The 17,158-nt window shown below is 35.3% G+C and overlaps 1 protein-coding gene across 1 annotated transcript in view; it reads right to left on the reverse strand.

The window, feature by feature from the left end:
- LOC121317107 (G patch domain-containing protein 2-like) overlaps window positions 1–17,158 on the reverse strand; it is a 104,333-nt gene that overhangs the window by 27,457 nt on the left and 59,718 nt on the right. The window contains exons 6-7 of the mRNA XM_041252720.1: window positions 7,581–7,648; window positions 2,762–2,801 (exon numbers count right to left, since the gene is read on the reverse strand). Of these exons, the coding sequence (XP_041108654.1) occupies window positions 2,762–2,801; window positions 7,581–7,648 (108 nt within the window). The remainder of the gene's footprint in view (window positions 1–2,761; window positions 2,802–7,580; window positions 7,649–17,158) is intronic.

Consider the following 17,158-nt stretch of genomic DNA (forward strand, 5'->3'; position numbering starts at 1 on the left):
TTCTTCTAGGTACACTTGCACACAGTTTTTGAAGGAACTCGGCAGGTAGGTTGGCCCAAACATCTTGGAGAACTAACCACAGTTCTTCTGTGGATTTAGGCAGCCTCAGTTGCTTCTCTCTCTTCATGTAATCCCAGACAGACTCGATGATGTTGAGATCAGGGCTCTGTGGGGGCCATACCATCAGTTCCAGGACTCCTCCTTGTTCTTTACGCTGAAGATAGTTCTTAATGACTTTCGTTGTATGTTTGAGGTCGTTGTCATGCTGCAGAATAAATTTGGGGCCAATCAGATGCCTCCCTGATGGTATTGCATGATGGATAAGTATCTGCCTGTACTTCTCAGCATTGAGGAGACCATTAATTCTGACCAAATTCCCAACTCCATTTGCAGAAATGCAGCCCCAAACTTGCAAGGAACCTCCACCATGCTTCACTGTTGCCTGCAGACACTCACTCGTGTACTGCTCTCCAGCCCTTCGGCAAACAAACTGCCTTCTGCTACAGACAAATATTTCAAATTTTGACTCATCAGTCCAGAGCACCTGCTGCCATTTTTCTGCACCCCAGGTCCTGTGTTTTCGTGCATAGTTGAGTCGCTTGGCCTTGTTTCCACGTTGGAGGTATGGCTTTTTGGCCGAAAGTCTACTATGAAGGCCACTCCTGACCAGACTTCCCCGGACAGTAGATGGGTGTACCAGGGTCCCACTGTTTTCTGCCAATTCTGAGCTGATGGCATTGCTGGACATCTTCCAATTGCGAAGGCAAGTAAGCATGATGTCTTTCATCTGCTGCAGTAAGTTGGCCGACCACTGCGTCTACGGTCCTCAACGTTACCCGTTTCTTTGTGCTTCTTCAAAAGAGCTTGGACAGCACATCTGGAAACCCCTGTTTACCTTGAAATTTCTGCCTGGGAGAGACCTTGCTGATGCAGTATAACTACCTTGTGTCTTGTTGCTGTGCTCAGTCTTGCCATGGTGTATGACTTTTGACAATAAACTGTCTTCAGCAACCTCACCTTGTTAGCTGAGTTTGGCTGTTCCTCACCCAGTTTTAATCCTCCTACAGCTGTTTCTGTTTCAGTTAATGATTGTGTTTCAACCTACAAATTGATCATTAGCACCTGTTTGGTTTAAATGTTTATTCATACACCTGACTAATGCCTACAAAACCCTTGACTTTGTGCAAGTGTACCTAGAAGAATTGATGCTGTTTTGAAGGCAAAGGGTGGTCACATCAAATATCGATTTGATTTAGATTTTTCTACTGTTCACTCACTTTGCATTTTGTTAATTGATAAATATAAACTATTAACATGTCTATTTTTAACAGCATTCTTACTTTACAGCATTTTTTCACACCTGCCTAAAATTTTTGCACAGTACTGTATATATATATATATATATATATATATATATATATATATATATATATATATAAATAATGAATAAAACCAGGTACATGCACATACCTGCCAAATCTGCACAAAAATCTAAACCTAGTACAGTACTAGCTGATTAATGTACATATACAATGTATGTAGTATAAAGGTTTATTACAGAAGAAACAATATAAAACAATGTAACATGTAACTAATACTGTACATTACTATACAGTATTTAACATCCTGTATTTTAATTATTTAGTATAATAATTCTGTTTCCTTGGATAAAGATGGTCAGCTAAATTATAAAAAAAAAACAACAAAAAACATAGAATTAATGTACTGAATGAGGCATAATAGTGCATGAAAGAACTGTACATGAACACAGAATTACAAGCATGTAGACCTCACTGCAAACCACTTTTAAAGAAAATTTATCCCCCCAAAAAATACCCAGAAATATCAACAGGAATCTATATAATTCTTCAACAACATTCTCTGGTCCAGTGAGATTAAAATATAACTTATATGGAGAAAAAAAGGAAAGCTTTCAATGAAGAAAACCTTGTAACTACAGTTAAACAAGGAAGTGGTTCAATCATGATATGGGGGTGTTTTAGCAATTCAGGGACTAGAGACATTCATGCGACTGAAGTTCAAATGCATACAGACATGTATCAAAACATTCTACAAAGCACAATGATACCATCTGCTCGTAGACTGATTGGCAGATAGTTTATCTTCTAACACAACAAATGACCCAAAGCATAGAGCTAGGTCAACTCTGGAATTCTTGAAGAAAACGAAGATACAAGTTCTAAAATGGCCTTCACAATCACCAAATCTCAATCCAATAGAAACACTTTGGACTGATCTGAAAAAAAGCTGTAGCCAAGCATTGTGTAACCAAGCTGTCTGAGCTGAAGGAATAATGCAAGACAGAATGGGCCCAGATTTCACCAACCAGATGTAATATACTGGTTAAGAATTATCATAAATGTCTGAAAGCCATAATGAAAGCAAAAGGAGAAATACAAAATACTAAAGCAGAGGTGCCAATACTTTTGTTATGAACAAATACTGTTAATTAAATAAGTTTTTTTGTTTTTAATAATGATTATTTGTTAAATTACTAGAAATTATGTTTTTTTGCTTCTAGTTTTATATAAAAAAGGTGGTTAAAGTTTACTAAATGGTTGTCCTAAATATGTTACCTTAAATTATCGTATAAGTGCAGGGTGCCAATACTTCAACTGCAACTGTATTGCTATGTCAATACCAAATCTTTGCCTCAATAAAGGTACTGATAGCTACAATGTATCTCACATTTTAATATATGGAAATTAGGCATATCTTTATTAAATAAAGTGGTTCTTACCTGGTTATTATCCTTCCTTGCCCCATGGCTGAACCAGTGGCTGCAGGATAAAGAGAGGAATTAACAATACTACACTTAATAGTATGCGCTTGTTATATGATTTAGCAGTATGTGCATTTTGGCCATTTACTATCCAGTAGAAAAACACAGCCTAAGGCTATGCTTTTATTTAATGAGGATTTTTTTTACGGACCATTGAGAAACACTTACGAATCATCTTCCGATACGAAATACAAACAAGTACCCTGGTTTGAAGACTTAAGCATTCTCAGCCAAAGCTGTTAAATCATGACAAATTAACACGAGAGAGAATTAATAAGTTGCATTTATAGACCATACTAAATACAACATATACTCCAATAGGAGGAATAACTCAAGCCATTTTTTCCCCTTAAATTATGAATATATGACAGCTTAGTACAAGCATCTTTCTATAAGTGGATTGCTGTTTGTTATAATGGGAGTGCAATGGGAAAAGTATTTCATCGAATATGCTATGGCCACACAACTTTGTTATGCTATAGAGTGGGATTAAAGTGCATTTGTACACTGGACTAATCTGTTATTTCTTTTAAGTACCCTTATTATTAACAACATTTGTAAAAAAAAAAAATAAAAAAATAAAAAAATAGAGTGAATGAATAGAGTGAATGAAGCAGGCCATTTAGTTTTGGAATGAGGCAGGATTTTGAAGCAGAGGATCCTGTTTTTCTAATTGTTGCTCTGTCAGGGTTCTCCCCAGGAATTCTTTCCAGCCGGGAGGCAGAACATTATAGCCGGGAGCACTTTTAACAGATAAATAAACTCGCCTTACCTCAAATATATAATACAACAAAGAACTTGAATAATGTGGTGTCTTTCGTTGACTGTATCTGGTTGTGCTTTTTTATGTTCTACATTTTTTTCATTACTGTTTTTTATTATGATAAATTATCGTGCTTATTTGGGCACTCTACGATTTGACTGGGGAAAGATAATGTTGGGTTATTGGTAGTTAACAAAAAAAAAAGGTAACTTTTTCACTTCCTTTTTAGCTTAATTATTGAGCTTAATGCTTCATTTAAATTATTTTCTTTTGTTAAGTTTTCAGGGCATTTTGTTAATGCACGTCTATTTTGGTTTTTCACTGTTCTACATTTTTTGAATGCAACTGTTCATTTTAAACATTTTTTTTTTTTTTTAACACAACAGTACTCACACATGTTTGGTCACCATCATAACTGCTGCATGAAACCGCAGTGTAATAATCCAGCACCTCTGCACTTCAACATTTGTATGTCAGCTGACAAGTGTTCAGCTGATATCGCTCTACGCTTTTCTTCTTAAATTTGTACAGCCTCTATACATGAACCCCCAGTATCTCTCACAAGCATCAGGGTACATGCTGTTACGATATCACAACAAAAGGAATACTTTTTTTTTTTTTTTTTGGTGCATATGTATAGCTATTATGTACTATAAATCACCTTAAAGTACAATAATACCACAAAAAATGGACAATTATAATACCCGAAAACAATCAAAATATTTTTTAAATAAAGTAGCCAGCTCAAAGGTAGTATTACAGTGGCTTGCGAAAGTATTGACCCCCCTTGGCATTTTTTCTATTTTGTTGCCTTACAGCCTGGAATTAAAATGGATTTTTATCTGGATTTCATGTAATGGACATACACAAAATAGTCCAAATTGGTGAAGTGAAATGAAAAAAATAACTTGTTTAAAAAAATTCTAAAAAATAAATAACGGAAAAGTGGTGCGTGCATATGTATTCACCCCCTTTGCTATTAAGCCTCTAAATAAGATCTGGTGCAACCAATTACCTTCAGAAGTCACATAATTAGTTAAATAAAGTCCACCTGTGTGCAATCTAAGTGTCACATGATCTCAGTATATAAACACCTGTTCTGAAAGGCCCCAGAGTCTGCAACACCACTAAGCAAGGGGCACCACCAAGCAAGCGGCACCATGAAGACCAAAGGAGCTCTCCAGACAGGTCAGGGACAAGGTTGTGGAGAAGTACAGATCAGGGTGGGTTATAAAAAAATACCCAAAACTTTGAACATCCCACAGAGCACCATTAAAGCCATTATTAAAAAATGGAAAGAATATGGCACCACAACAAACCTGGCAAGAGAGGGCCGCCCACCAAAACTCACGGACCAGGCAAGGAGGGCGTTAATCAGAGAGGCAACAAAGAGACCAAAGATAACCCTGAAGGAGCTGCAAAGCTCCACAGCGGAGATTAGAGTATCTGTCCATAGGACCACTTTAAGCCGTACACTCCACAGAGCTGGGCTTTATGGAAGAGTGGCCAGAAAAAAGCCATTGCTTAAAGAAAAAAATAAGCAAACACGTTTGGTGTTCGCCAAAAGGCATGTGGGAGACTCCCCAAACATATGGAAGAAGGTACTCTGGTCAGATGAGACTAAAATTGAGCTTTTTGGCCATCAAGGAAAACGCCATGTCTGGCGCAAACCCAACACCTCTCATCACCCCGAGAACACCCCACAGTGAAGCATGGTGGTGGCAGCATCATGCTGTGGGGATGTTTTTCATCGGCAGGGACTGGGAAACTGGTCAGAATTGAAGGAATGATGGATGGTGCTAAATACAGGGAAATTCTTGAGGGAAACCTGTTTCAGTCTTCCAGAGATTTGAGACTGGGACGGATGTTCACCTTCCAGCAGGACAATGACCCTAAGCATACTGCTAAAGCAACACTCGAGTGGTTTAAGGGGAAACATTTAAATGTCTTGGAATGGCCTAGTCAAAGCCCAGACCTCAATCCAATTGAGAATTTGTGGTATGACTTAAAGATTGCTGTACACCAGCAGAACCCATCCAACTTGAAGGAGCTGGAGCAGTTTTGCCTTGAAGAATGGGCATAAATCCCAGTGGCTAGATGTGCCAAGCTTATAGATACATACCCCAAGAGACTTGCAGCTATAATTGCTGCAAAAGGTGGCTCTACAAAGTATTGACTTTGGGGGGGTGAATACTTATGCACGCTCAAGTTTTCTGTTTTTTTGTCTTATTTCTTGTTTGTTTCACAATAAAAAATATTTTGCATCTTCAAAGTGGTAGGCATGTTGTGTAAATCAGATACAAACCCCCCAAAAATCCATTTTAATTCCAGGTTGTAAGGCAACAAAACAGGAAAAATACCAAGGGGGGGTCAATACTTTCACAAGCCACTGTATGTGGTGGATTGCGCCGATCGACGGCTTGTTTTGAATCCCTGCATTCATTTGCTTTGAAAATAATTGGTTATTTTCTTAGCAATCATTTTTAACGTTTTAGCCTCTCGAAGTGCTTGACACAGAAAACCCACCCCTTCAACTCTCTGATTGGTTAAATGTTGTGTCAAGACGTAACACAGCTTTCATGTGGTTCCAAGATTTTTCACCCAGCAACGCACAACTGATCTAGTCTGCTAGAAGTGCAATCAGTCCTTATTGTTAAAGGCACCATATCATCTGCAAGACAGGTGGATCGGGTTTTTTCAGCCGAGTGGCGACAGCCAAAGGCCTGGGGAGAACCCTGTCAGTCAATGACTTGCTGCAAGACTCCTGAGGTTACTATCTTTTGCCAAACCACTTGATCTTCAACTCCTAAAAGTAAGGTGCAGGCTAGCTACCAGGAACCAATGTTTGGGGCATATAACAAAAAAGTTGACTGAAAACACTTGTCAATATATGCTTAATTCCACATTATTCTTTAATTTTTATTTTAAAATATGTATTTATTTTTGTCAGAAAGCACGGTAAAAACAAATTAATTGTTACCACGTTTCTACTAAAACAAGGGGACATTTGATTTGCTAACAAACACACGTATTAAGTATTCTTTAGATCAAGTGCAGTCTATATGATATTCTGTGTGCCTGTCGAACCCTCCAGGTCAGCAGACTACAATCACGTCTTGTTCTATAACACAGAACTCTTCGAGAGTTAAACCTGGATTCATGTCACTTAAGTATGTGTCTGCCTGCCTTTTTCTTTCGCTGAAGTCTTACTGTGTTCCTTCACTTGCAAGCTGGAGGGAAGATATTGTGATAACTGTCTGCCTGTACTTTTGCATATGTGCGTGTGTGAACACAATTAACCACAAAGAAAAAAGGCTTGAGCAATCTTCATAAACCAACAAATTCATCACAAAGTAAATTCATACATACAGTATGGCACCAACATGAAAACTGCAAGGAGATCAACTGTTATTTGTACTCGAGCACATTTTTTTGAACAGCAACTGAATTATAAAATGGATATGTTAGATCACCTAAATTCTCCTGATATGTTTTTTTTTTACTAGTCTAATATCCCACTACTTTTATTACTTGCAATTCTCAATTGCTTAAATCTTTATTTGCTATGCATCTTTTGTTTTCCTTAAAGACTCCTTAAGATTAAGTGTGGGGCAAAGTAGATTAACTGCATCAATGATATGCTTCCCCACTATTCACTGGAACAGTTAGTAAGCATGCCAAATGATGACCTAAGCCATACCAACAAAAGAGAATCACAGGTAAAAGGATATTTTACAGGTAAGCATACACATTTAGCAAATTCACATGTATTTCTAAATTTTACTCTAAAAAAGAAGGAGCTGCCCATTAAGATTACATCTAAATTATCTCTCAACTTAAAAGGTAAGAAAAACATTGGCCAAATGGCACTTTTTTGTAAATCCATATGTGCCCTCTTGTTCGAATGTGTACAAGACTGCTGGCTCCATGGGAAATCACAGGCAGAGAGTGGTGATAATAAATAAGGCAGGGCACTGGTAATGATGAGGGATCATTGATGTAAATGATACTCACTCGTGGTGATGGGGGTCCTGGGAGAAGTGGGACAGTCTCTCATTACTGCCAGGCCCAGGAGTGCTAATCTGGTTGAGAAAAAAAAAAAAAAAAAAAGGAAGAAAACAAATCACTAAGAGGCCATGATGCATGGCAGAGCTGTCAGAGGCAAAGATGCAGTTCTTTTCACAGGGAGGTACATCCCACCTACTGAGGTTTAAACTGTGTGTGTGTATGTGTGTGTGTGTATATATATATATATATATATATATATATATATATATATATATATATATATATATATATATATATATATATATATATAGAGAGAGAGAGAGAGAGAGAGAGAGAGAGAGAGAGAGAGAGAGAGAGAGAGAGAGAGAGATAGAATAGAGAGATAGATAGATCATGTCCGCCGTAGTACAGGCAACCGTTTGTAGACTCTGGCTCAACATTAAGATATGTAGGAGTGCATATTTCATACATCCTGCATATAGTATTACAAATAACTAGATCTCTGTATATATATATATATATAGATAGATATATATATATATACCATATAGATAAGATACGATATCTCATTATCTATCTACATATCGATTCTTTAATAATTTATCATATTAGCATATTAGCAGGTTTATTTAAATTTTTTAAAAATGTTGTACATAACATCATCTAGAATTACTTTAATTGAAAATTTGAATCTTTAAACTTTTAATTTAGTTTATATGTTATTGTATGCATATATATATATATATATATGTCATACAACAAATAACTTACTTAATTACTATTAAAGAAAAAATACATATAAAAAATATATTATTTTTTAATTAAACAGTGTTAGCATGTAGGAAAAACATGCACATACAGTTTTAAATTGCTAGCAAATATAAAGCATTGTTAAATAACTGCTTTAAACATTTTCGTTTTTAATTTTAAGCACCCTGGCTGTTTCCATCATAAGAAAATTAAAATAAATACAAATAAAAAATAAACCAAAACAACATAACTTGTGCATTGGCTGCAGAGCTGAACCCTATGCTGATCTTAATACAAGATGTTAATGTTATTGCTGTGCATCCCTGGAATACAGTAATCCATTTTCTACAGCGTGGCGGTAAGAAAAGCAGACTGTGCCTATGTCATGCTGCGTTACACGGGTTCATGATCGCATTACCTCCTGGTGGACCTGACACTTTTATTCAGTTTACAGTATGCTCTGTGTACTGGCAACTTATTTCCTTTTGCCTGGGCTGCTGACAACCTTTTCCACACTATATTAATCTTGTTTACAGTACTGACTTATCTTGGTACAAATATCAGAAAACTGGACTTTATCATGTGCAGAAAATAAACAGAAGTAGAAGCTATTTTCTAGGGTAAAATTGGTTGTTTACCTGTAGCTATATTTGTACAAACATGTTTGAATTCTGTGTTAGTAAAATATACAGTTGGAATTGCACATTGGTTTCACATGTGCGAAGATCAATAATATGTTGAAGATCGCAACCAAATAGTACAGTATCTAATAAATAAAAATAATTAAAACTACACTATATATATATATATATACTATATCTATATAATATATATATATATATATTATATATATATATATCAGTCCTCTCTCTCTCGCCTCTCTCTAAGGAGAGAGAGAGAATAATCAGAGAATAATACATGGGTGATTCAGTGATTGGGTACTGCTGTTGGTGGAGGATGATTGTAAATCTTCAGAGACAGAGAAGTGCCTAAAAATCACGAATTGTGGGTGTTGTCGAGTGACTTGAAACAAGGCATTTTGTTTGAGTGGTCAGGGTACACAGGAGTCAAATATGGGTCAAAAGGTCAAATATAATCTTCTAGAAGAATATGCTATTTTGACGTCACTATACAGTACAGCAAGGAATAATGCCTTTGTTACCAAGTAATACACAATACTATGAGACACAGAGATTGACCAGTACCTGTAGGCTTTGTTGATCTGCTCACTTCGCCTCCCACTGTAACATATACAGAACTGTGATAGGGCTGCATTTAAATTACCAAAAAATGAAATCACTATATAGCCCATCACATCTTATCTTGTCCACTTCTTCTACATTTACAATCACAGTGTATTTAAAAAAAAGGGTAGGTATTCTAACATACATATTTACAGAGCAAAATAAATAAATAAATAAATAAAAAATTGCAATGCAGCATCCTCTTAGGTTTGGGGTTACTTTGAATCTTATTAATACTGGTGGCACTTAAAAGAAGCAGGAAATCATTGGCGTATACATTTGCTGTGTGTCAGCAACTTAAATATGAAAAATCACCCTGAATAATAAAGTTCAAGACTATCTCAATTAAAATCAAATAACCCTGAATCACAAAACTCCAGTTCACATCGCATATATTAATTTCACTTGCTCTGGTTCAGGTAAACGACAAATAATTTGGTTATCTACTTCACAATAATAAAATGAACAAAACCTCGCCAACCAAAAATAAATCTACAATGAATCAGCTAAGTGCCACACTGTAGGGCAAGACAGAAAGACTGATTATGTGTATTCCTTTCTCAATAACAAGGGCCCAACAGCATAGTATCCATGTAGTTATGATCTAACAATTACATAAAGCATGCAAAATGAGTAACCGTAAAGGCTGAGATGACACAAATCTTTATAACCGATATAACTTATAAAACTAAAACGCAAAACTCAACTCTTACTTATGTGAGAGATAGTTACAGTTCACCCTAACTTTACTAATTGGCACTGCATTGATAAAAACAAGTAAAATGTACTTGCAAAGAACAGTGTAGAAACATTTAGGTACCGCTATCAAACTCTACCAATGTTTTTAGACGAATAAAATGGGCCTATTTAGACAGCATATTTCAACATTTATTGCTCAAATTAAGTATCCAAACTTAACTTCTAAAAATCCCGTTTGGACAAACTTGAAGATGATAAATAATTACAAAAATATAATCTGTGTATTACACTAAAACAAATAATATTCAGAATGTTTCTATGGCACACCTAAACTGGTGTTAATTAGTGTAATAATCTGTCAAGCTATTTATAGTACCAGGGGTTTGCATCCTGTTTATCTGTGTCTGAATTGTGACCGAATGAGCTGTGTGACTGGGTATCCTGAATTCAACGCTGAATGTGGACTGAAGTAGCCTCAGTCTGTTATGCACTCCCTACTCAAAGCCAACTTCATAATTTCATAGGACAAAGGATAATGTGTGTAAAACAAAGACACAAAAACAAAAATCTCCGATACTGACAATCCATGCATTTGATATCTATATCTTTCATATGAAGGCCTTTTGGCTCTTTCCTATAATCTACTACTTCACATTTATCATCAACAGATCAATTGTCCAGGCTCCAGTTAATATTTTTTCATGGATAAATAATTTATCTGCTTTTATGACGACTTGATAGATTATTTTTTTAAAAATGTACTTTAACAAAACTACAAAAAAACAGGGAGGTAAAACCTTTTCTTCTTAGGGCATGTTTATATGATACCTTTAAATAAAGACTATTTGTTTTTTGTCACATTACTTATCAGTTATTTAAATAAAATGTGCAAGTTGAAATTAAATCTGCATTTTCACCCTTTTAGGCCCTGCTTGCTGTTTACTGTCCATCTTAGTAGCAAGCTGTGAGTGGCCTCTACTGGCTAACTGAGGGTGACATAAGCCACAGACCTTATTTTTCCTTATAGTTTACTGTGAAATATAGGAATGAATGCAGTGCAGTACAGAAACTTAAAATATTTAAACAACAACACATTTTCAATACTGCTGAAATTATTATTCTAAATATTGAATTACATGGTTTTACAATTCCTTAGGAATATAGTGGTGCTAAAATACTTAAGTTACCTTCCCTGTGGCTCGTAGGCACAAATGCAGCTCATGTATCATTTACTTGCAAGAGCACCGTACTTCAATTGAATGTCTTAAGGTAACCCAACTAGCTTAAGGGTTAGCTTGTTACCATAGCGGAAGAGAGATTTATGACAGGGTACGTTTGCAAAAACTACAGTAGTAAAATATGCATGCATTTACTAGCATTTGAAAAACATACTTCACATTTCAGTTGTATTCCATATTTCAGGACAATCGCAAAACGGTTGAAATAATAGTAACAATAATAGCAATATGTTGAAATTGACTGCATTTAAAATCACACAACCATTTCCTTTTAAATCCTTTATTATACTAGTTTGAATTTTATCGCCTGAGAGCAATATATTCATACGGTAATATAAACACTAAACTTTACTTAATTTAAGGGCACTTGTTCTTTTTGCAGGGTATTTTATCTTCCAATTTAAGTGTGAAGTTTTAGCCTTTTGCCCTAGAGTTTTAATTGCATCCAATTAGACAAGATTTTTTGTTTAAAGCAACAGCCTAATGATGTCAAAAGGTACATACATTTACACTAAATATTTGGGATTATAATATTTCCACCTTATATCAGAATTCTGCTCAATCATCAATGTGGTTGAAACCTGTGCACAGGGTTATCAGGCTGACATAAGATAACCTTCCATCTCACTTCGCACCTCTAAGGATATGACATGGCGACCTGCAATAAGCTCATCTTAATAGCCTTAAAAAAAATACATTGTCTGAAGAGGACCCAGCAATGCATTAGTAAAAAAAAAAAAAAAGGTTTGCATTAATGCAGTTAGAAAAATGACGTAACATTATTAATGTTAATATTTTTAAATGTGGATTTTATTCAAGTAAATATATAAAGATTATTCCCATCAAACTTAAAATCTGTATTTTATTATATTGTAATTTGAAAGTTACATTATTTGTAGAATCTATATCTATCTATCTAAATAAATAAAACTCACATATGAGTAGTTAGCTTTTTATCATTTTTATGTGTTTACAATACTAAATACCTATTAATTTTTGTATTGATCCCTAACATACCTGGTCTTAATTAAAAGTGCTTATATGCAATTGACAATTTACCTTGGGGCAGAGTATGAAATGCAAAATACATTCTTTAGTTTCATTTACAAGAGTCCTAAAATAACCCACAATTCACAGCACAAAAGGCTACGGCAACATAAACTGGAAAGAAAGCTGAGGTAAACAGTGATGACTGGAAGCAGTCACACAAGTCAGGTGAAATATGTGGACTGAATTTGTGAAGTGAAAGGGTGTCACATCCTGTACTCTGCTTTTGAAGAAATGTGTGTGGATACTGACAGGGAGAAAAAAGGAAAAAAGACATGCAGCAAAGTGAACAGGATAAGACATTGGGATAAAATAACTACGGTATGCACTTTGCTTCAACTGAGATTCAACAGCATCAGATCATGTTTGCAGATATACCACTCACGAAAAAGTTATTAATGCAATTCACTAAATAACTTTATTTTTAAATAGTATAAAAGCAGAAAAACAATTAGACTATTAAATCTAGTCCTATGTGTCATAAATGACAGTTAAAAATGAACTAACCTGTGTTTTAAATAAAATGTACAGGTTTAACCCATTTAAGCCTGGGTGGCTCATCTGGAAAGGCAGAAATGACCTATGTTGACCAAGTGTCTTGACTTTATATTATTATTATTATTATTATTATTATTATTATATTACAGATAAAACCAAATAACATAATGAAAAGGATAACTTAAGTTTATTATACGGTGAACACAAACAATTGTACATAATGAAATAACCGTCATAATTTAATCCTCATGGAGACCAAAAAGGGTGTTACAGACCCTAACTACTCTCCCTCTGTTCCTGGGTTGTTCAGGAAGGTTAGGAGCCTGTACTCTCTGTCATAAGAAATATGTTATGACTGCTGCCATAATGCCCTTTCCTATCAGCTGCTTTCTGACTTTGCACCCAAATATGACCAATTTGAAAATACTTATTTGTGGACCCTTTTGGAGTCGGCACAGCTGTTCTTCCACTTCATAAATTTATTTTAATAATATCAGACTTCATTTACAAATGAGTTCCACCTACAATTTGCCCATGCATATAATTAAGGCTTGACACACCTTAAAATGCATGGCTAGTGAGCGGCGGTGGGCACTTTGGCTGTGCTAACACGGCCTTAAACTTGCCAAAAGTGTCATGATACATACAAGGCAATTTTAAGGTCGGCGTAAACTCGGCGCTATGGCCTTAATGCCTTCGCATACGCTTGATACATGACCCCATTTGTATTTTGAACTGAAAAACTAATTTGGTACTTTTAAGATTTAGTTTTTTAATTATTTTTTATTAAATTAGTGTAGGGGCTTTCAACTGGGGGTAAAAATTATACTAAAAGAAAACAATGATCTTGAATTGATTTTTTGTTATGTTTTAGCAGCATTACAAATGATCTCTAAACCACCATGCATTAACATTTCATTTATGTGCAGCAGCTCATAGGTTTATGGAAGCCCTGAACCACAGGAAAAAAATAAAAAAATAAAATACTCACAATACTTGCATTTTAATGTTTTTTGTTTTATTTATAAAGCGCAGCAGCATTTTAGTAAGAGTAGTCACAGCTGGTTGAATCTGTTTTCGGTGTTTGAAATGGATACAATTCTTAGTTGCAAAAGAAAAATGAAGGAAGAAAACATAAGAGTCTGCAGAAAGTGAACAATCCCTTTGGATAATTCTTATGTTAGCTTTCTTAAAGAAAAGTTAGCTATTAATGTTTTTGATGTTAAGCCTACTGTTTGGGATTCTGTTCAAAACCAGAAGTTTGTCAGTCCCAGACTGTTGTGACATAGGTACATTATATATTAAATGCATGTGAAAAAAATGAATTTGTGAATCACATTATTCTGTCTTTTATAGCAACTGTGGTACCACTCAGTAGAGTAAAAACTGTAAAGGGGTAGGTCTTGTGCTGAAACCTCCTGACAGAAGGGGTACAGTTTAAAAAAAAAGGTTGAAATCCCTAGCATTAGAGTAATCAAGATTCCAGGCTCAGTGGGAATTAACCTGCATATTGACGGCTAAACTTCCAATCCAATTGGCCGAGACAATCTGTAAGGCTTTCTAGCATGTGTAGCTGAATTGTCCACAACATGGAAATACCAGAAATTGACCAAACAAAAGATTATGTCTTCATGGTAACAACAACTGGGGTTGCTGATTAAAAAAGTCAAAAAATTAAAATGTCAAACTTCAGAAAATTTGAATACAGTGATAAAGGCATGCATGTACTTTTCTGAAATTGGTTTGAAAACATTAACTTTCACAGTAGTACTGTTCGCAATTAATAAATAAATAAATAACAGATAAATTATTTGATTCTTAAGCCCCATAAGTGAGATAGCAGCTTGAAACTCACTCAAGCCCTTAGGGTGGAGCAGGCACTAACTACAGTATGGCACTAAAATAGTAACTTGACAGTTCCAAATCATCGTCACCAGACAACAAGGCAAGCTCATTTCACACCACAAAACAAATTCGGATTCAGCCGGCCTGCTTTTCCATTAAATTGTTCACAGATATGGCAGTGTGATAAAATACCTGGCAAATACATTGTCATGCTGAGCATAAGCACTTTATTGCTCAGACACAGCTGACATGACAACATAAAAAAGCTGTTTACACATGTGCTAACCATTGTTTTATTTCCCCCCCAAACCTATATAAAAATGAACAGGAAGCTACTTGTAAGTGTCAGTATTTTAAGAATGAAACTTCTTAAAGTTCTGGTGGGTATGTTCTGTATCATTCTGTAACACATCGCTACAATAATCTCCTTCTTTTTAATGTACATGATACAGGGCAGATGGAGAAAAAGTTAGAAGAATACAGTATAAAACTGAGCCCGAGTGGTCTGTATACATACAAAATCAACTATACATCAGACACTAATGTCCCTGGCACAACTGCACACCACACTGAAATATAATGGTATTCCACAATAATCCTGCATCCATAATGCTCTTTCTAAAACACTGTTAATTTGCCCCATTTCTAGTCTTTAAATTTGTGCATTGTAATTTAATTCTTAAATTGAGATTGTTTTTATCATGTGAGCTGAAGACTTGCCTTCCACTTACAAAGATTTTAAAGGACAACTGCCACCATTGTTTTCCACAGCAGGTCAAACTTGTATTCCTCTTGTCCTACATTTTCAAGCCCCTGCTCAATAAATAAATTTGGCCTCAGATTCCCAATCAGTGTTGGTGCAATCCCCTCAGTTGCAGACAAATAATAAATTGACTTATTTTCTCAAATCAAACACTCACATTTAAATTTAGATGAGTTAATGCAAAGGTCAACATTGTAATCAGTTCTTTTGATCTTTATAGAATTTCTGGAGTAATACATAATAAATCTGAAACAAGGCAATTTTCTGCTCTGTATTTGTGGCTGGTAATAAAAATAATAAAAAAATAACGATTAGAGCCTTTATGTACTTAGAGAGCGTTTTACAGTAACAGCTATGGAGAACACCTCGATGCATGGGAATGACATAGGAAGACATTACAATCAGGTTGTTTACAAATGCTACAGCAAGAGACATTCTCACTGCCATTATAAAAGGTAAATTATACAGCTCTTTGTGTTTTTCGATATCTTCTCAATACAACAAATACAGCGTTACAAAATGGCTAATGGAGGGAACATGAAACATTTGAATGCAGGCTGGACACAACAAGAAGAGAAAAAAAAAGTGATTGGCACTTTGGATGTTTAAGGTATTTCTTTTGATGCATATGTACTAGACACCTATATTACCCCCACCTCCCCTCTACAAACTGAAGGGTCTAACACATAAGGAAAGCAAAATTAATTCATGCAATGATTATACATTAATTCTTTGTTACAGCAAGTGCTCGTTTTTTTGTATTCAAGTATGCAAAGTCTGATCTATTTTCCTTCATTTAAGAAGATGTAATACCCACAAGCTGTGCATTATTAGATAGTACATAGTACTTTGAATGGCTAGTTGATATGCAAGCTTCCACACTTTATAGAAATTGATACAGAGATCTTCACAACCTAATCAAAATATGCATTGCTCAGATAGGACTCAATCATCAACAAACTAAACAAAGACATTTAAAAAGTAAATATCTTTGCAAGCCACTTTAGGTTTTACCAATTTATGAGGTATGCAATCAAATGAGTTATGCAGCCTCAATACTGACAGAGTTAAAATGCCACTGCAACAAATGACTCCTTTAAATGTAAAAAGCATGACCATGGGCAGGAAGTTAGCCTTCCATAGCACCAGTGAAGATAGATCAAAGCTAGTTAAGAGAAAACAAAAAGAGAAAAAACTTCTCTCTCAACATACTGTTGAAGCAACAGATATCAAAAATCACAGAGAAAAAAAAAAGAAAGAAAATGGTCATGTGCAACAGAGGATTTCAGCCGGACAATGATGAAAAGTCCATATGTTACAGTGCTACCATAAATTATGTCAAAACGTATGGTTGGCCACAGAGGGGCTCCAAAAATAGGTCTGAAACAGCAGAGGCTGTGTGAAAACAAATTGCCCAAATTTTAGCATGAGAAATATGGTGTTCTTGACATTCCTTTTTATATTGTGATCACGGTTCGGAGTGAAAGCTACAAAGGAGCA

Source organism: Polyodon spathula, chromosome 6, assembly GCF_017654505.1.
Source record: "Polyodon spathula isolate WHYD16114869_AA chromosome 6, ASM1765450v1, whole genome shotgun sequence".
Classification (NCBI taxonomy): Eukaryota; Metazoa; Chordata; class Actinopteri; order Acipenseriformes; family Polyodontidae; genus Polyodon; species Polyodon spathula.